General features: G+C 41.8%; 2 protein-coding genes across 2 annotated transcripts in view; both read left to right on the forward strand.

The window, feature by feature from the left end:
- The window catches only part of EMC1 (ER membrane protein complex subunit 1), a 24,040-nt gene extending 23,594 nt beyond the window's left edge, over nucleotides 1-446 (forward strand). The window contains exons 24-25 of the mRNA XM_007459316.1: nucleotides 1-83; nucleotides 267-446. Coding sequence (XP_007459378.1) covers nucleotides 1-83; nucleotides 267-446 — 263 coding nt within the window. The remainder of the gene's footprint in view (nucleotides 84-266) is intronic.
- A 13,213-nt stretch (nucleotides 447-13,659) lies between these two features.
- UBR4 (ubiquitin protein ligase E3 component n-recognin 4) overlaps nucleotides 13,660-20,260 on the forward strand; it is a 128,791-nt gene continuing 122,190 nt past the window's right edge. The window contains exon 1 of the mRNA XM_007459317.1: nucleotides 13,660-13,835. Within this exon, the coding sequence (XP_007459379.1) occupies nucleotides 13,660-13,835 (176 nt within the window). The remainder of the gene's footprint in view (nucleotides 13,836-20,260) is intronic.

Here is a 20,260-nt window from a genome sequence, read left to right on the forward strand (position 1 = left end):
AGCGGTTCATCAACTATAACCAGACAGTTTCTCGAATGCGAGGTATCTATACAGCTCCCTCGGGCCTGGAGTCCACTTGTTTGGTGAGTATAGAGCCCCAGCCCAGCCTGTGCCACCTTGTCCACAGCCACCCTCTGTGACACCTGTTCTTTCTTTCACCCTTGGGAAAACAGCTGAGGAGTCTGTTTCCTTTGTGACCAGAGTTTGTGGTTGTGGCGGATCACTGGTGCCTTTCTTACGGATTTCTCATTCCCTCTGCCTTCCAGGTTGTGGCCTACGGTTTGGACATTTACCAAACTCGAGTCTACCCATCCAAACAGTTTGATGTCCTGAAGGACGACTATGACTATGTGCTAATCAGCAGCGTCCTCTTTGGTCTGGTCTTTGCCACCATGATCACTAAGAGACTGGCACAGGTGAAACTCCTGAATCGTGCCTGGCGGTAAAGACCTGAGACCCACTGCCGGAGAGCAGAGAGCCAAGGGGAGTGAGGGTCAAACAAGAAGCTGCAGCTGCAGTTTGACAGCTCAGGGGAGGATGTGTGTTGGACACTCATCTCAGTTAAGAGCTCTTTCGAAGAAGATGGGCTCTCGTGGAGACTCCTTTTGGGATACGTCTGATGCGGAGTCATTGGTGGTGGATGGAGGCTGAACTCACTCTCTCAGCCGAGATCTCAAAGCATCTTGATGGACTTTCCCCCGGAGTCCCAAGGCCATCGCCGTTTCCCTTCTGTGGCCATCCATGAATGTTGTGTTTTTTTTAAGACCTCCAACAGATTTTTCTCTTTTGTGAGGCCTGTTTAAATTGATGTTGGTTTGCCTTCTGTTTCCCGGGTGTATCTGGAAAGCCTTCTGATTGTTTCCCTGCTCCTTGCTTCAAAGTCAGAAGGGAACTCTTATTGACAACTCCACCTTATAGGTGCATTTGCTGTTTTACACTGGGGAGAAAGAAGAGCCATCCTTAGCTGAAGTTTGAGGACTGATGCAGCCTCTCATGGCTTCTCTCCAAAGTAACTTTGGGTCGAGGAGTCTATGTGTGTGTCGAAACTTGCCTCTTGTTTCATGCTCCCATTCATCAATGGGCCACCCAGTCTTAGATTCAGTTTATTGAAAGCCAGATGCATAATACTGTCTTGGTTTGTTGATCATCGTCGTCTAAGCTTTTCGCCTCAGATATGTCGGAGCTGAGGCCTTTTCAATACTACTGAATTGTCTGAACCTTGAAGAGATTTCAAGGGAGGAAGGCAAATCCGCCTGTTTCACAGTCCCTCATAATCTCTCATTTCGCCCACAAGCTGATCTAGTCATCTTAGAACCTAGATAGAGAAAGTTGTTCTTTTTTAAGAACCTCATTATTTTTAGTTATAAATTGTGTGGATTACTATACTTCTCTTAAAATGAGCAGATTTTAAATCTTATCTTTAAAAAAAGAAGAGAGAAAACGGTAGGGGTAGGAAACTGGCATCTTGTGGGTAGCATTGTTGATTGGCTGGGCTGTTGTCTTTGCTACAAACTAAAGGTGTCCTAAAAATTTTCCCTTGTTCATGGATTTGGGGAATGATGGCGTTTTTCTTTACTGTGAAGAATGAAATGTACAGAGAGCCTCTTGGGAGAGAGATACGTTTAAGTGTTTGAATAAAGTGAATGATGAGCGACATTGTTCAAGTCCTTTTTTGTGGCTTTGGAACATCATATTCAGGCTACTTCTGCATTGGAGGGGGACAGAAAGCTGTGCAGAAATGGAGTGAGTGCAGTATTTTAATTGGGAAACATGCCAATTTAATCATATAAGTGTTGTGTTATTTAAAAAACAAAATTTTTTCTTTCTGTGGTCATATGCTGATGGTAGAGAAGGAAGAGAAGTGAGAATAATTTTACTTTAAAATAAAACTGTGAAATTGATTTTAATGAATGAACATCTGAGTATCTCCAGAAAAAATAGGCATCTATTCATCCTGACTCAAGGCATACGTATTTTGTTTAAAGTGATCTGAGAGATGGGAATAAGTACAACTTAAAAAAATTCTGCCCTGGTTTTGAGAAAGACTGGCTGGAATTTTGCCTGTCCTAAATAAATGTATGCAAGCTGCATCATTAACTATTACCTTGCTGCCTGCTCTGCTTACATGGCCCAATAAGTCTGCTAGATTCTAGTTTTCATTTACCCATGTATGTGCCAGAATCTGAAAGGACAAGCTGATGGGGGGGAAGTTATCTGCCTTTTCATAAAATTCCCTCTATTTCAGCTTTAATCATAACCATTTTACTGAAAGTTACCTCAAAGCAGGCAGTTAAAATAGCTAATGCTAACGGCATGGTCAACTCTAAGTCTTCTTAGTTCTCAACCTTTCGTCATCTCAAAGCAGCACTTGCTTCTGACCAGCTATGCTCAGCCTCTACCCATGGCCTTTGAAATTGCTTCCTCTCAGATCTCTGATGTGTTTTCTTTCCTTCTTTTTTTGGCCTTTTTTTTTTTTTTTTTTTTTTTTTTTTGTCTCAAAGCAGCACTTGCTTCTGACCAGCTATGCTCAGCCTCTACCCATGGCCTTTGAAATTGCTTCCTCTCAGATCTCTGATGTGTTTTCTTTCCTTCTTTTTTTGGCCTTTTTTTTTTTTTTTTTTTCTTTTTCTTGGCCGTGCCGCCTGCAGTGGAAGCGAGAAGTCCTAACCACTGGACTGCCAGGAATTCCTGTCTGATGTGTTTTCTTGTCCTCTTTTTCTCTGTGTATCCCTAGAGCCATGTGTTTTCCCCTGCCTTCATAGAATAGGTTAATTTGGGTGCCCCCTGGAGTGTTTCACTTAGAGAAGGAAGTTCTTCAGTATTTTTTATGTCATTTTTTTATTAGTTTGGTCAGCATACAAGATCTTTTGGTGTAAAATTTTGCCACTGAATAGTATTTAATGATTCTTAGTCTCTGTTGGGAATAATGTAGAATGCTTTGTGGCTATTGCTATAATTTCTCCTTAGCGTTTGACTCTGGACGGTAATCAGTGATAGGGGAGTGTGCGTGAATTAAATCCAGAATTGCGGTTAGAATGTCCGGGATCAGTAAGGGCCTTTTTAAATTTTGATAATTTTTTTGGAAGAGGGGTTTAAAAAATAATGTGTTATGCCCCACCGATCCTCTTAAAATTATAACCTATTGATTTAACACCACTTTAAAAGTGGTACCTGCTCCGCTTCTCCCAGCAAAGAAATTCGGTGAGCAGGCTAATGTGCAGTTAATACAGTTTTATATATATTCCGTCTTTTCTTCAAGCTTCTCTCAAGTCAATCCCTAGATGCAGCCAGACCAGCAGAGAACTAGCTGTGCATCTAGGTTGAATTTGAGGGGACAGTATTTTGTCATAGCCTATCCTTAGAAATGGATTTTAGAACTTGGTGCTGCATTTATTCTGTTAAGGACATTGTTTATCATATTATGTAGAGCACCAAATAGAAATTTACCTCTTGTCTTGGTACCAGGAATAGTTTATTTCTTAAGTCACTTTAAAAAATCTTCTTTTCCTTGATTTTAAATAGAACATGTACATTATTTTTTTAAAAAGTTAAAATTCAAAAATTAATATGGACTAGTTCTAATATTGATTACCCATAAGGGCACTGATAGTCCAAGTTTAATGTTCTCGTATACAGACTCTCTTTTTTTTTTTTAATTTTTATTTTTTGGTCATGCCACATGGCTTGCGGGATCTTAGTTCCCTGACCAGGGATTGAACCTGGGCCATGGCAGTGAAAGCCCAGAGTCCTAACCATTGGACTGCCAGGAAATTCCCTATACATATTCTTTTTTTTTTTTCACATACTCTTTCTTAACAGCATCATGCTATTTAATTCTGCTACTTGTTTTTTCAACTGATGCATCTTAAACATCATGTATTTGTAGAGATTCCCTAAATCCTTTCTGGAACAAAGTATGACAGAAAAAAATACTCAAGTCCTAACATGTATTAGAGACTTCAGTGCAAGTCACCTAACCTCTCTGAGTGTGTTTTACCATTTGTGTGAGGGCATAGATTACATGGTCTGTAAGGTCTTTCAGCTTGGAAATTTCAGATTTGTAATTTCACTTCCTTTATAAATTGCCTTTTCTGGTAAGAGTATATTACATAAACTACAATTATCAGGATTATCCCAAGACTTACTTACAGATTTCTGTTCATTTAAAATTTTGTTTTAAAGTCATGAATCTATCTTTCTCTATATTCTTTACTTGGAATGCTTTCTTCCCTTCTCAAAATCTGGTTTGTCTGAAATCTAAACTCCATAAAGCCTTCCCTGTTGATTTTGGCTACCAAGGACCTCCGAGTCTCCTGGCTACTAACCACACAATTTCCTGAATGATGTATCCTAGCATTTTATTATTTCAGTCATTTTGTGTCTCCCAGTGATTGTCAGACTGTTTTCTCAATTCTCCACAATCTTAAGCATGAAGCTGCTACTTGACAAATAGTTCCCCAAATGGTTATACCTTCTTCATAGAAGCCTTAGGACATTTGTCCCTAGTTTCTTAAGTTTCTACAGTGCCTTTGGTGACTTAGTAAGGAATTCTTATATTGACTGAAATGCCAAGAGATAGTCCTACCCACCTTTCCCTGGTGTGCCTGGAGCTCTGACAAACCCTGCTTTACTACTTAAAAGAAGTGCTCATAAGATCAATATGGGAAATGAGTTTTGTGGTACCGTAATTTCCATTTTAAAAAGGAAAGGTATCTTTTTGGTATTATATTTATATGTACCTATATAAACAAACAAACAAAAAAACTTTGATTCAGACTCAAAGTCCAAATAGGTTTTGGAAAACACTATTCTTTATAACAACTGCCTTAACATTCAAAAATTGACAATTGGGCTTCCCTGGTGGCGCAGTGGTTTGAGAGTCTGCCTGCCGATGCAGGGGACACTGGTTCATGCCCCGGTCCGGGAAGATCCCACATGCCGCGGAGCGGCTGGGCCCGTGAGCCATGGCTGCTGAGCCTGCGCGTCCAGAGCCTGTGCTCCGCAACGGGAGAAGCCACAACAGTGAGAGGCCTGAGTACCGCAAAAAAAAAAAAAAAAAAAAGGACAATTATCATTTCATTATTAAAACAAGGTAGACAACATTGTGCTCCTTTATTTTTGTAAAATGTAAACTGAGAAGTACCATCTACCTTTCAATAATGGAGATACGGGTACTTTGTATGCATGAACTGCTTCCATGTTTGCTGCTAAGTTCTTTATTTTAAAAGATTATAGAAGTTAAAAAAAATTTAAACAATGCCAAAGAAATTAAGGAGAGTCTCCCCTTCAAAACCTTCCCCAACCCTCTATTTCCCAGAGGTAACCACTGAACAATTTGTTTTGCATCTCTCCAGACCACATAATGTTCTGCAACTTGATTTTATCATGTCACATATCATGGAGAGCTTTCCATATTAGGAATTAGGAATCCCACACCCTTATTTTAGTGGCCACAGGGTTGAAATTTTTTTAAAAAATTTTTATTGGAGTATAGTTGATTTACAATGTCATGTTAGTATCAGGTGTACAGCAAAGTGAATCAGTTATACATATATATATATATATCCACTCTTTTTTAGATTCTTTTCCCATATAGGCCATTACAGAGTACTGAGTAGAGTTCCCTGTGTTATACAGTAGGTCCTTATCAGTAACTTATTTTATATATATTAGTGTATATATGTCAATCCCAATCTCCCAGTTTATCCCTCCCCGCCCCCCCCTTACTTCCTGGTAGCTGTAAGTTTGTTTTCTACATCTGTGTCTCTATTTCTGTTTTGTAAATAAGTTCACTTGTACCTTTTCTTTTAGATTCCACATATAAATGATATCATATGATATTTGTCTTTCTCTGACTTACTTCACTCAGTATGACAATCTCTAGGTCCATCCATGTTGCTGCAAATGGCATTATTTTGTTCTTTTTTATGGCTGAGTAATATTCCATTGTATATATGTACCATATCTTCTTTATCCATTCCTCTGTTGATGAACATTTAGGTTGCTTCCATGTCCTGGCTATTGTAAATAGTGCTGCAATGAACATTGGGGTGCGTGTATCTTTTCGAATTATGGTTTTCTGTGGATGTATGCCCAGGAGTGGGATTGCTGGATCATATGGTAGCTCTATTTTTAGTTTTTAAGGAAGTGCCATACTGTTCTCCATAGTGGCTGTACCAGTTTACATTCCCAGCAACAGTATAGGAGGGTTCCCTTTTCTCCACACCCTCTCCAGCATTTATTGTTTGTAGTTTTTTGATGATGGCCATTCTGACCAGTGTGAGGTGATACCTCATTGTAGTTTTGATTTGCATTTCTCTAATAATTAGTGATGTTGGGCAGCTTTTCATGTGCTTTTTGGCCATCCATACGTCTTCTTTGGAGAAATGTCTATTTAGATCTTCAGCCCACTGGTTTTTTTTGTTTGTTTTTGGTTGTGCTTGCCCCGTGGCTTGCCAGATCTCAGTTCCCCAACTAGGGATTGAACCCGCAACCTTAGCAGTGAAAGCATGGAGCTCTAACCACTGAACTGCCAGGGAATTCTGTTCTGCCCATTTTTTGATTGTGTTGTTTGTTTTTTTGATATTGAGCTGCATGAGCTGTTTGTATATTTTGGAGATTAATCCCTTGTCGGTTGCTTCATTTTCAAATATTTTCTCCCATTCTGAGGGCTGTCTTTTCATTTTGTTTGTTTTCCTTTGCTGCGCAAAACCTTTTAAGTTTAATTAGGTCCCATTTGTTTATTTTGTTTTAATTTTCATTACTCTAGGAGGTGTATTGAAAAACATCTTGCTGTGATTTCTGTCAGAGCGTTCTGCCTATGTTTTCCTCTAAGAGTTTTATAGTATCCAGCCTTATATTTAGGTCTTTAATCCATTTTAAGTTTATTTTTGTGTATGGTGTTAGGGAGTGTTCTAATTTCATTCGTTTACCTGTAGCTGTCCAGTTTTCACAGCACCACTTACTGAAGAGACTGTCTTTTCTCTGAAATTCTCAAGTGTTATTCCATTAGGGATTTATTTTTTAATAAATTTATTTTATTTATTTATTTTTTTGGCTGCTTTGGGTCTTTGTTGCTGTGCACGGGCTTTCTCTAGTTGCTGTGAGCAGGGGATACTCTTTGTTGCGGTGCGCGGGCTTCTCATTGTGGTGGCTTCTCTTGTTTCGGAGCACGGGCTCTAGGCACGCAGGCTTCAGTAGTGCACATGGGCTCAGCAGTTGTGGCTTATGGGCTCTAGAGTGCAGGCTCAGTAGTTGTGGCACACGGGCTTCGTTGCTTCACGGCATGTGGCATCTTCCCGGATCAGGTCTCGAACCCATGTCCCCTGTATTGGCAGGTGGATTCTTAACTACTGCACCACCAGTCCCACCATTAGGGACTTTTATGAGATCAGTTGAATACTCTTTCAGGTAAGTCTCTCTTGTATTATTTAGACCATCCTTCCAGTAAGGGTTTATAATAACATAAAGAATGGGTACACCCACCTCCTCATTTTTTAAGGAGTTTGGGTGTGATGTCAGTTGAGACTGACCTTCAACCAAGAAGCCACTTTCCCACCAGTCCTGAGGCTTATCTAAATTTCTGATCTCTGATACTGGGAATATGCCTATTCCAGGAGAGACTGAGCCCATTTAGGAAGGTGTCTTTATAAAATAACCACAGAGGGCTTCCCTGGTGGCGCAGTGGTTGGGAGTCCACCTGCCGATGCAGGGGACATGGGTTCGTGCCTCGGTCCGGGAAGATCCCACATGCTGCGGAGCAGCTGCGCCCGTGAGCCATGGCCGCTGAGCCTGCGCGTCCGGAGCCTGTGCTCCGCAACGGGAGAGGCTGCAGCAGTGAGAGGCCCGCGTACAACAAAATAAATAAATAAAATAACCACAGACTCGTATTGAAGCACACTTTTTTTTTTTTGGCCATGCTGCGCGGCTTGTGGGATCTCAGTTCCCCAACCAGGGATTGAACCTGTGCCCCCTGCAATGGAAGCGTGGAGTCCTAACCACTGGACCACCAGGGAATTCCCTGAAGCATACTGTTGACTCTAACATGCAATCCGAAAGAATGAAAGTTAAGAAAGCAAAAATACACATCCAAGGTACACTCATATAAGTCCATCATACTTCTTTATAGTTTTGGTGATATTGTACATCCCATGTGCTGTGATAAGATAACCTAGACTAGAAGACTGATGACCAGAATGCCAGCTTATTGATGACAGTGAAGACTGTAAATGCAAAGAGGAATAGACTACTTATGTTTGCCAGTTGAAATATATATTCTCTCCTATGAAAAAGCCTGGAAAATAAGTCAAAGTTCTATTATAAGTGTGCTTGTTTATTATGGACTTAGAATAGGGGGTGTGATATCCTACGCATGGTTTTTATCATAGATATATATCTGCAAGAGAGACCAAAATATTCACTTCCACAGATCAGGACAGCCCTTCCTCATGCCCCAATAGTGCTAATACATACAGTATAACCATTGGATTCCACTCTTCCTAGACTTTATGTACACTATTTTCTTTCTGTTAAGTGCCTGCCATATGTCATTATACTCATGATATACTAACCATGTTTTCCTAATCACAAAGTATTTACAATATTTTTAACTTTTTATTTTGATACAGTTTCAGACTTAGAGAAAGATTACAAGAAGAGTACTAAGAATTCTGATACCCTTCACTCAGATTCCCCAAATGTTAACATTTTCCACCTATTTGCTTTATCCTCCCTCCCATCTCTCAATGTAGCTTTGCAATAGAGTACATAAACCAGCATGCATTGTTTTTTTAAAATTGAAGTATAGTTAATTTACAATGTTTCAGATGTACAGCAAAGTGATTCAGTTATTTTTATACCTGTATATATATATATATTATATATATATATATATATATATACTTTTTCAGATTATTTTCCATTATAGTTTTATGAGATACTGAATATAGTTCCCTGTGCTATATAGTAAATCTTTGTTTATCTATTTTATCCACCACATTGATCTTTAAACCATACAGTTCAGCTACGGCTGCTTAATTTTCTTTCATTATATTTCCTGTAACGTGACTATATCATTTCTTGCTTTCTTTTAAAATTTATTTTAGTTCCTTGCCCAGCCACTTGGGCTTAGAAGAGAACTAGTATTTTAAGTCCCTCAGGTAATAATTTCTAAAAATTACTATTTTTTCGTTTCTATCTTATTTTCTGGGCCAAAGTATTAGAAGCTTATGTTTCATCTAGAAGTCTTTTTTACTCCCCTACTTATCCTGTTTCTTTCTTTTGTTATCTAAATTTAGAATGTGGATGCCATTCCAAATCTTTTTCTAATATTTATTTATTATTATTTTTTTGAAAAGTTATTTATCTATTTGGTTGTGCCGGGTCTTAGTTGTGACCGCGGGCTTCTTAGTTGCGACCACGGGCTTCTTAGTTGCGGCATGCATGCGGAATCTAGTTCCCCGGCCAGGGATCGAACCCAGGCCCCCTGCATCAGGAGCGTGGAGTCTTAACCACTGCGCCACCAGGCAAGTCCCCATTCCACATCTTTGTAGCAATACAAGAACAAACCTCCAATACTGAAATTAATGTGATATTTATAATGGAAGGTCATTACCCTAGAATGCATTCTTCAAATCTGTAAGCCAGAAATATTTAAAGTATACCAAAAAAATGTTTAGGTACAGGTGCAAATCTCCCTGTGATAGTCTGCATTTGCCTTTTTTACCCTCTTTCGTACAGCTGCAGCAGATGGAGGGGGAAGGAGAGCAGGGTCATTTGATCTTTTATTATTTTCTGAAGTCTCTCCAAGAGAATCTTTGCAGATTTTGTCCTTTGAGTAAAATAAAATTAATGTCTTAAGAGCCACTATAAAATGCTTGGTCTCCAGCCTTCTCCTTAGGGTTCTGTTTCTGTATCTTGTAATATGGTGATAGTTACTGTGTTACGGAAAGGTTTTTTTTCCCTTTCATCTTTCATCCTTTTTATGTTTAAGGAAACTGCTGTTTTGTTAACCCCTGATATAAGACACTAAAGGAAAATCCCTACTGTTACCACTGAAGCCATGGTTTCCTCTAAGACTGGCCTTGACTTGACTGAATTTTACTTCTAATATAAAATAGCTCTTTTCTTACAAAGAGTCTAGATTGAACACCAGGTACCAATTTATTTATCAGCATTACACCGGGAATAAAAGGCGCTCCTCCAAACCATGGGGGAGAATTTCAGGATTTTCCAAACGTCTTCACAGTTCTTATGAACATTTTTTTTTTTGGCGGTACATGTTCCCCTCACTGCCGCGGCCTCTCCCGTTGCGGGGCACAGGCTCCGGATGGGCAGGCTCAGCAGCCACGGCTCACGGGCCCAGCCGCTCTGCAGCATATGGGATCCTCCCGGACCGGGGCACGAACCCGTGTCCCCTGCATCGGTAGGCGGACCCTCAACCACTGCGCCACCAGGGAAACCCCTTGTGAACATTTTCTGACTTGGGTGCACTGTGAGCCACAGGGCCTGGAGCTCGAAGTCATCCTCAGAGAACTCACACACAAGAGGGCCCTCAAGGCATGCATACCTTTCCTTAAGTCAAACTGCTTTTCCCTCTTAGATCTGAAACCCAGATCATTTTTTATCGGCAAAAATATAGATATTATCCTGTGGATAAAAGTTCACATTCTTTCCGTCAGAGTAATGATTGTAAACTTGATCAAAGAACTCGGGAGAATGGATGCGTAGAGCAATCAGAGTTTTTTTTTTCATTTCATTCAAGTTGATATTACATCATTATACCGCATAGTAAGAGCATTGTTGTAAAGAATATTAAATAAGTCGCACTCAGCAAAACAAGACAATAAGGCAAGGCTAGGACGTGGAGGAGTTACTATTTCCTAAATTGAAGTTAGAGAAGTCCAGGAAGTTGATAATTCTTAGGATAGTCTTATAGGAATGTGTGCCTCTAAGAAGTTTTTTTTTTTCATTCTTTTTCATTATGTTTTATTACAGGATATTGAATATAGTTCCCTGTGCTATACAGACCTTGTTGTTCATCCATTCTATATATAATAGTTTGCATCTGCTAATTCCACCCCTCCCCCATACACCCTCCCCCTTGGCAACCACAAATCTGTTCTCTATGTCTGTGAGTCTGTTTCTACTTTGTGGCTAAGTTCATTTATGTAATATTTTAGATTCCACATATAAGTGATATCATATGGTATTTGGCTTTCTTTCTGACTTCCTTCACTTAGTATGATAACCTCTCGGTCCATACATGTTGCTGCAAATGGCATTATTTCATTCTTTTTTATGGCTGAGTAGTATTCCATTGTATAAAGAAGTTTTATTATTATTATTTTCAATTTTATTTATTTATTTAATTTTGGTTGTGTTGGGTCTTCGTTGCTGCATGCTGGCTTTCTCTAGTTGCGTTGAGCAGGGGCTACTCTTCGTTGCGGTGCGCGAGCTTCTCATTGTGGTGGCTTCTCTTGTTGCGGATCATGGGCTCTAGGTGCGTGGGCTTCAGTAGCTGTGACTTGTGGGCTCAGTAGTTGTGGCTCACAGGCTCTAGAGCGCAGTCTCAGTAGTTGTGGCGCACGGGCTTAGTTGCTCTGCGGCATGTGGGATCTTCCTGGACCAGGGCTCGAACCCATGTCCCATGCATTGACAGGCGGATTCTTAACCACTGTGCCTCCAGGGAAGTTCCTATAAAGAAGTTTTTAACAAAAAATTAGAAAATATAAAGAACAACCAAACAGAATTGAAGAATACAATAACTGAAGTGAAAAATACACTAGAAGGAGTCAGTAGTAGACTAAATGAGGCAGAAGAACGGATCAGTGAGCTGGAAGACAGAGTAGTAGAAATCACTGCTGCTGAAGAGAAAAATGAAAAAAGACTGAAAAGAAATGGCAACAGTTTAAGAGACCTCTGGGACAACACCAAGTGTGCTAATGTTTGCATTATAGGGGTCCCAGGAGGAGAGAGAGAAAGGGCCTGAGAAAATATTTGAAGAGATAATAGCTGAAAAGGTCCCTAACCTGGGAAAGGAAACAGTCACCCAGGTCCAGAAGTGCAGAGTCCCATATAGGATTAACCCACAGAGGAACACACCAAGACACACTGTAACCAAAATGGCAAAAATTAAAGATAAAGAGAGAATATTAAAAGCAACAAATAACATACAAGGGAACTCCCATAAGGCTATCAGCTGATTTTTCAGCAGAAACTCTACAGGCCAGAAGGGAGTGGCACAATACTTAAAAGTAATGAAGGAGAAAAACCTATGACTACTATGCATACTCTACCCAGCAAGGTTCTCATTCAGATGTTTTTTTTTCTTTTTCTCAGGATTTTATTTTATTTTCTCCAGGTCTTATTGAGATATAGACCCACAGCACTGGGTAAATGTAAGGCGTACAGCATAATGATTTGACTTAAAATCATCATAAAGGGATTATCACAATAAGTTTAGTGGACATCCATCATCTCATGTAGCTACAAAATGAAAGAAAAATATGTTTTTCCTTGTGATGAGAACTCTTAGGATTTATTCTCTTAAGAACTTTCATATATAACATACAGCAGTGTTAACTATATTTATCATTCTGAACTGATTCGGATTTGATGGAGAAATCAAAAGCTTTACGGACAAGCAAAAGCTGAAAGAATTCAGCACCATCACATCAAACCAGCTTTACAAAAAATGCTAAAGGAACTTCTCTAGACGGAAAAGAAAAGCCCACAACCAGAAACAAGAAAATTACCGGATGAAAAGTTTACATTCTTTCTTTGCTAGTAGAAAAAGGGGGGAATGGAACGTTACGAGCTGGTAACATTACTAATGATGGTAATCAAAACATAAAAAGAGGGCTTCCTTGGTGGCGCAGTGGTTGAGAGTCCGCCTGCCGATGCAGGGGACACGGGTTCGTGCTCCGGTCCGGGAAGATCCCACATGCCGCGGAGCGGCTGGGCCCGCGAGCCATGACCGCTGAGCCTGCGCGTCCGGAGCCTGTGCTCCGCAACGGAAGAGGCCACAACAGTGAGAGGCCCGCGTACCGCAAAAACAACAACAACAAAACATAAAAGGGATTTCAGCGCGAAGAAAGGACTGGCGATTACACTAATAGCGAGAGGTGGTGTGAGGAGAAAGAGTTTTGCAAACTGAAGCGCTATACTGTAACTGTTGGGAGTGTGGGGGGGTGGTCATCAGGGAAGTGAAGCAGGTGAGCGTGATTAGGCTTCGACGGCCTCTTCCCGTCCTTAGCTTTCTTGAGCCGGGGCCATTATATTCGCCGATGCAGGTCTACTTCGCTGTCTTGGTCTAGTCAACTGAAACCAAGTCCCAATCTCACCTCTCCGGAGTGCCCGAAATCCACAGACCTCCCATTTCCGGGAACGACTTCCAGCCCGCTGGCGCGGAGCTTAACGCTCCGGCCCTCATCCGAAGGACTACGTCCTGCGCAGGCGCATCTCCTCGTCCCCGTCCCCGCGCCGCGTCACGCTCCCCCTGCGAGAGCAGAGGGAGGCTGTCCTCGTGCGTCGCGTATTTTGGCTGGCGACTGCGTCGCGCAGTCTGACGCGCCTATTGCGTCACTTCCGCCCCCTCCCGGGAGGAGGCGCTGGGCCGGTGGCAAGCCCCCGGAGGGAGCTGCTGTAGTACGACGGAAGATGGCGACGAGCGGCGGCGAAGAGGCGGCGGCTGCGGCGCCGACGCCCGGGGCCCCGGCAACGGAGGCAGACACGACCCCGGGCTGGGAGGTGGCGGTGCGGCCCCTGCTATCCGCGTCCTATTCCGCCTTCGAGATGAAGGAGTTGCCGCAGCTGGTGGCCTCAGTCATCGAGAGGTACCGGGCGGCGTCCCCGGTGGGGCGGGAACCGGGAGGGGGAGGGGAGGTCGTGCCAGAGGATCTGGACCCGCTGCCCGGCTACCTCCTGAGGCTCTGAGACCGCGGCCCTGGCCCCGGCTTCGGGGCTCCCCGGCCCTGGGAGAGGAAAGCTTGTCTGGTGTTCTTCCGCCAACCCGGGTAAATCCTGTGCCTCAATTTCCCTCACGAGCAAAACTTTTGAGTACGCCCTCTCGGGAGGGCGTGGCCGGGCTGGTTTCGGAGTAATTTTGAGATGCATCGACCTCGTAGGGGAATGTTCCCAGGGCTGCCCCCTATGTTAATGTCAAAGCGCTGATGAGTTTGCATTTCTCGTCCGCGCCCTTCCCTCTAGCCTGGGCCGTAGCGGAGCCCGGGGTTTAAATTGGAGAGCTACCACATAATTTAATAACGGTCTCCCTGGTGCTGTAATTACTTGGGTCCACGTGCTGTTTCTGTGACTGAAGCCACTAGTTATCATTGATGAGTTTCTTTTCAGGTTACACTTATGGTATATTGCTACCGTAACGGTCTTTGATTAAAAACATTGCAGTGTTATTCTGAGAGGTCATTTTCCCACTGAAACCGTATACTCGCCCTGTCACTAAAATATCTTTAGACTCTTACCAACGGGACTGTTTATTGGTTTGCTGTTACATGAATTTTTCTTTCTGAGATTCTTAGATTGTGAGAGTTGTGTACATACAAGGCCAGTGATATCACAGTGCCTGCCTTTTCCTGTCTTACCTTCCTCAGAGCAGTCTTTCATTAGTTTAATGGAAGACCTGCCTTTAAAGCTAGTCTCACTTTCATTTTTCTAGCCAAACCTGACTTCAGCAACTTTCTGCAATTGCTAACTGGGTCATTTTAGCTTCATGCCAACAAGAGTATACCTACATGTTATCCAGAAGGTTAGAAATTGCTATTTATTACTCAAGGGATGCCCATGGTTTGGCACATTGTCTATTATAGTGTTTATTGTTAGGTTTGTGATACTTTGGATGAGGTTTAAAAAAATAGAATAAAATAATGGTTTGGTTTGGTAAGCTCACAGTTAACTTTACAGATGGGTTTCCCTATCTTATTATTAAGCCAAGAACGTTCGGAAGATGTAAACAAATATCAAAGATACTGCTCTCAAATTATGTAGTCTCTTTATAACTGTTTTAAACATTTGGATTAGTGATATTTTTCCCGAATTACACTGGTCGTGTTACTTAGAATGGTCAGTGCTCCACTTTTTTTTTTTTTTTTTTTTTTCCTTGCATTATCGGGTCCTCTCACTGTTGTGGCCTCTCCCATTTGCGGAGCACAGGCTCCGGACGCGCAGGCTCAGTGGCCATGGCTCACGGGCCCAGCCGCTCCGCGGCATGTGGGATCTTCCCGAAACGGGGCACGAACCCGCGTCTCCTGCATCGGCAGGCGGACTCTCAAGCACTGCGCCACCAGGGAAGCCCAGTGCTCCACTTTTTAGAACATTTGCTTTTATGTTTTTATGGACATGAGCTGAGTAGGTAATAAAGTCATTTGTTGACACCCTGTCCCATACATCCAGTATTATGGGCCCACGCCTTTTAAACTGTAATAGTTAAGCAACTCCCTCCAACCTGTAGAAGGAGCCAAAACCAAATATGTCACGGTATGTTTGAATTTTGCCAAATAAGTGATGGTGGCCCCTCTTGCACTCTGTATAGCTAAGATAATCAAGGGTTGCCTGCGTTTATAGACACTAATAAGACCTCTTTTCATGGTTTGGAAAAGAAAATCCAAACTGATGGCTGTTTAGTAACATATTTTTATTGGAAGGCAAGATCCTTGAAGTCGCTGTTCTGGTTTTTGTGGCTCAGTCAACTTTGGAAAGCCTGTTATGTGTCCTCTTCAGGCTCTCTGAGAGCAATATGATCTGAAGGTTGTGCTTATTGTCTGAGAGGTCATTTTCCCACAGAAACAGTTTTTTCTCTCCCTCCCTCCCTCCCTCTCTCAATAAAATATTTTCAGACTCTTGCAAATGGGACTGTTTATTGGTTTGCTGTTACATGGTTCTGTAATTTCCAGAAGAAATATCTGGCTTACAAGTTCTTTACAGTTAGAACAACTAAACATATCAAGTGTTCAGTTTGGTGTAGAGCAGAGGTCAGCACATTTTTTCTGTAAAGGATCAGAGTAAATTTAACTTGCAGGCCATACGGTGTGTATGCTAGTCATCTCTGCCATTGTATGGCGAAAGCAGCCATACACATTACATAAATAAATGGGTGTGGCTGTGTTCCAGAATCTTATTTATGGGCACAAATGTGAATTTCATATGATACTTACATGTCACAAAGTGTTCTTTTGATTTTTTTTTTCCAGCCATAAAAACACATGTAAAAACCATTCTTAAATATGGGCTGTACAGAGATAGGTGACTGGCTGGATTTGACCTGCAGGCCAAACCCTGGTTTAGAGCACAAAAATTAATACCCTGCTATCAATATTCTCTCAAAAGTTTTATTTGCTTTTCCAAAAAAAAAAAAAGGTGTCAGAATTGTGGAATTATTTCTTGAACATCAAATTATGGCCACTGAGTATAGAACCAGGTCAGAGCCAGCACTGTACAGATGCTGTGGCACGCTTCGCTTTGCAGGTAATCAAAGGTTGAGGTGCCTAGGCTGCTACTTTACCTCTGTGGTTGCCGCTCCCAGACAGTCCCGTGTTTCTTTCTGTGGTTATGCCTTCCATGTTTTTCTTCCTTCCCTCCAGGGACCTTCTATTTTTCTGTTGCAGTCTGCTACTCTCTGCTTCCCTTTTTTTTTTTTTTAACTTTTTTTTTTTTCTTTTTGATGTCCTGGCTCCATCATGTCAGCTCTTCCTATCCGGTGGCCTGCTCATCCATTGAATTCCTCCCTTTTTGACCTTTGGGGAAGATGACACATGCCCTGAGAGACTCCTCTGCCATTCTACTTTCTGTCTCTATTCTTTCATACTTTTATGGTTGGAATTGACCTTTGCGTTTGAAGAAAAGGTAGAAGAAATAATTCCTAGATCCAGACCCTGTTTTTTTTTTTTGGCCGCACCACGAGGCTTGCAGGATCTTAGTTCCCCAACCAGGGATTGAACCCGGGCTCTTGGCAGAGTACTAACCACTGGACTGCCGGGAATTCCCTGGACCCTGTTTGTTAAGTTTGACTTTGTAACCAAACTGAAACAAAGGAGGGAGTAGCATGGATAAGTTGGGAAGCATACTCTCAAAAGTGTCATTAGATTTTTTTTTTTTTTTTTTTTGGCTGTACGCGGGCCTCTCCCGTTGCGGAGCACAGGCTCCGGATGTGCAGGCTCAGCGGCCATGGCTCACGGGCCCAGCTGCTCCCCGGCGTGTGGGATCTTCCTGGACCGGGGCACGAACCCGTGTCCCCTGCATCGGCAGGCAGACTCTCAATCACTGTGCCACCAGGGAAGCCCCTGTCATTAAATTTTTAAAGGAGAAAGATATCTGAGTTTACTTAAAGGGGACTTCATCTTCATTTCTACTGCTTGTTGATAGCATGTCTTTTAGTAGTAAAGATTGAAAATCTTTTAAACACCATTACTTTTCTAGACCAGAAATGAAGCTAGAACTAGCTTAACGGAGCACATGCTATATGTGGGCTTAATTGTTTAAAGTGTAATTGCTGAATGTAGCCTTATATACTACCCAGTACAGAATTCCTTTTTTAAAAAAAAAAAAATTTATTTATTTATTTGGTTGTGCCGGGTCTTGGTTGTGGCACGGTGCACCGGATCTTTTTAGTTGCCACACGCAGGATCTAGTTCCCCGACCAGGGATCTAACCCGGGCCCCCTGCATTGGGAGCACGGAGTCTTACCACTGGACCACCAGGGAAGCCCCCAGAATTCCTTTCTTAACTCTGTGCAGGATAAGTTGGTGAGAATGGTTCTCATTGAATAATTTGACTGAGTCTTTGTAGATTAAAAAAAAAGAAAAAAAGCCCTTTTCCCTGGAGCCAGTCCTTCCTAGGCTGTCCTGCCTTTCTTAGTGATAAGCCTCCTTGAATCCCTGCCTCCCAGCTATTTGGTAAAATTTAGGCTGAGGAGACCTACTTGGGAAGGCAGAAGCTGTTACAACATCCCCATTAGATAATGCAGTCATTTTCTAAAAATCTCTTAAGGGAGAAAGGGGTGCACTAGTGCCATCATCAGCCGAGTTCGTGATTGACCTACAGAAAGAAAGCCAGCCACCAAATGATAAGTGTATATAGTTAGTTGTGAGATTAGGTAATGTTTCCATGTCTCAGTATTACATTCCCTGCAGGTTTGTGGAGAGTGTGAGGGATGTATGTGAAAACTTTCAGTTCTTTGGTTAACATGTATTAAGTACTCTGTGACACACAGAAGATGGTCTGTAAACATATATTTTTTGAAATGAATATAACTCATTAATGTATTCGTTATGCTTGTTTCATGATTCTAAGTATCTTGAAACAAGCATAATAGATTCTATACTTGGGAGTTTATGATTCTGATGAGGGGCAAGGGCTTTGTGGAGTTTCCACAGTTTACAACAAAGATATAAATAGTAATCTAAGAGGGAGAAGGAAGGTGAATCCTTAGTCTTTTATTTTGCCACATCTGAGTTTTCACATCTTCCTAGAAAAACCCAGATATTTCCAGACCCTGGCCAGTTCTTTTTTACTTACATGTCAAATCGGACTTCTCTGACCAAATTGGACTTCTGCTTAGCTGCTGTTTCCCTTTATGCTCTGCATTGCATTTATTTTGTATGGAATAAAACCACTTCAGATTCCTTGTCTTTTCAGCAGTGTTTGAGGCTCTGTGATACTTTCGTTGCAGTTTGTTAGGCAAAGCAGACGTTTGAGGAAAATAGCTTGACTGCCTAGAGGAGAGATATTTTTACCTTGAAATCTCCTTATTTTTCTTCCTGTCATATTTGCCTTCAATTTCTGCATTCTTCCCCTTCCTACCTAACGTCTTGCCCTTTCTTCCATTTTTCCATTTCTTTGCCTCCTTTGGTGACTTGGTGTCTGTCAGGTTCTTGGGAAATGAGGGTGGGGTAAGGAATCGTGGCGGCACAGCTTCATCAGGGTACTCAAACACAGTTGTTTCTTTAGAATCAAGAGATAACAACATTGTCCTTTGGGCCACATGTCCACCTGCCTACTCTCCCCTTCAAGTCTCTCTTTTTTTTTTTTTTTTAAAGAAGGCACTCCGATATATTTTCTTTTACTTTTCTTTTTCTTATTTTGGCCGCAACGTGCGGCATGCGGGATCCCAGTTCCCCGACCAGGGATCTCACCCTCGCCCCCGGCATTGGAAGGGTGGAGTCTTAACCACTGGACTGCCAGGGAAGTGCCCCACCTTTAAGTCTTTTTAAAACTAATTTCCCTAGGTTTATCCTTACTTGTCCCAAGCAAATCGTAAGTTGAGCCTCAAGACTGCTCCATTTTTTTCTATTGCTAATGTCCATCCTTCCCCAAAGTGCGTTCTTTGTTCTTGATTGGAATAAGGCAGTTGCATATTTCTAGGGCAGGAAGTAGGGTTTGTTAAATCATAATAGGGCAGCATTGAACCAGGCAATTAAATGTGTTTACTGCTATATTTTGGATATATTTTATTATCTGAATGGGAATGAAAGGAGCAGAATAAGTTTGTTCTTTGGATAGGCAGTTTTTCTCTTAGTTTTGGTAAACCTGTTCAGTTGAAAAACGTGGGGGTAAGCCGCTCTGAAACTTTGAAAAAAGCAGAGAAGGTAAATACTTAGTAAAATGGATCAAATTACAGGGTGGGGAAACCTTAGAACAATGAATGCATAAGTGTAAGGATGGGAGTGAAGGAACAGCCGTTGTAGGAGGTGGAAGCAGGAGGTTGGGGAGTTCTCTGCTGAATGTGATATGATCCTCACCTGTGTGATGGCCCCTGAAGCTTTGAGTGTTGCTTGATGTTTCAAGGTTTTTGTTTCCTTCTTTTTGTCCATCTAGGGAGAAATGATCCTTGATGGGCAGGGAGGTTCTTGCACATCATAGGTGCTCCATAAATACTTTTTCTTGGTGAAGGAGATATTCCAAGATAAGGAACTGATATTTGATAAACACCCATTTATACCTGATAAATCTCCAAATAGCAAAGTGTTTGCAGTGCCAGACTCTTAAGTGTTGTTTGAGATGATTCATCACTCACGATGGCACCTTCCAAATGTTGAGCTTATCTTTTTGGCTCCTGTGTTGATTTGGCAAGTGGATAGAGTCCTGACTCTGTTTACGTTTCCCTTCCTAGGCTGATAGTTCTTGCTGGAGAATTAACTTACTGAGGAAACTGTTTAGCCACATTGCTCTCCTCTTTCCATTTAATATGACATTTTAGTGTTTTCTTTGCCTTCTTTTTCCATGGGTTGCAATTAGCATCTGATTTGAT

The sequence above is a fragment of the Lipotes vexillifer genome, unplaced genomic scaffold, assembly GCF_000442215.2.
Source record: "Lipotes vexillifer unplaced genomic scaffold, Lipotes_vexillifer_v1.1 scaffold496, whole genome shotgun sequence".
In the NCBI taxonomy this organism is placed as follows: Eukaryota; Metazoa; Chordata; class Mammalia; order Artiodactyla; family Lipotidae; genus Lipotes; species Lipotes vexillifer.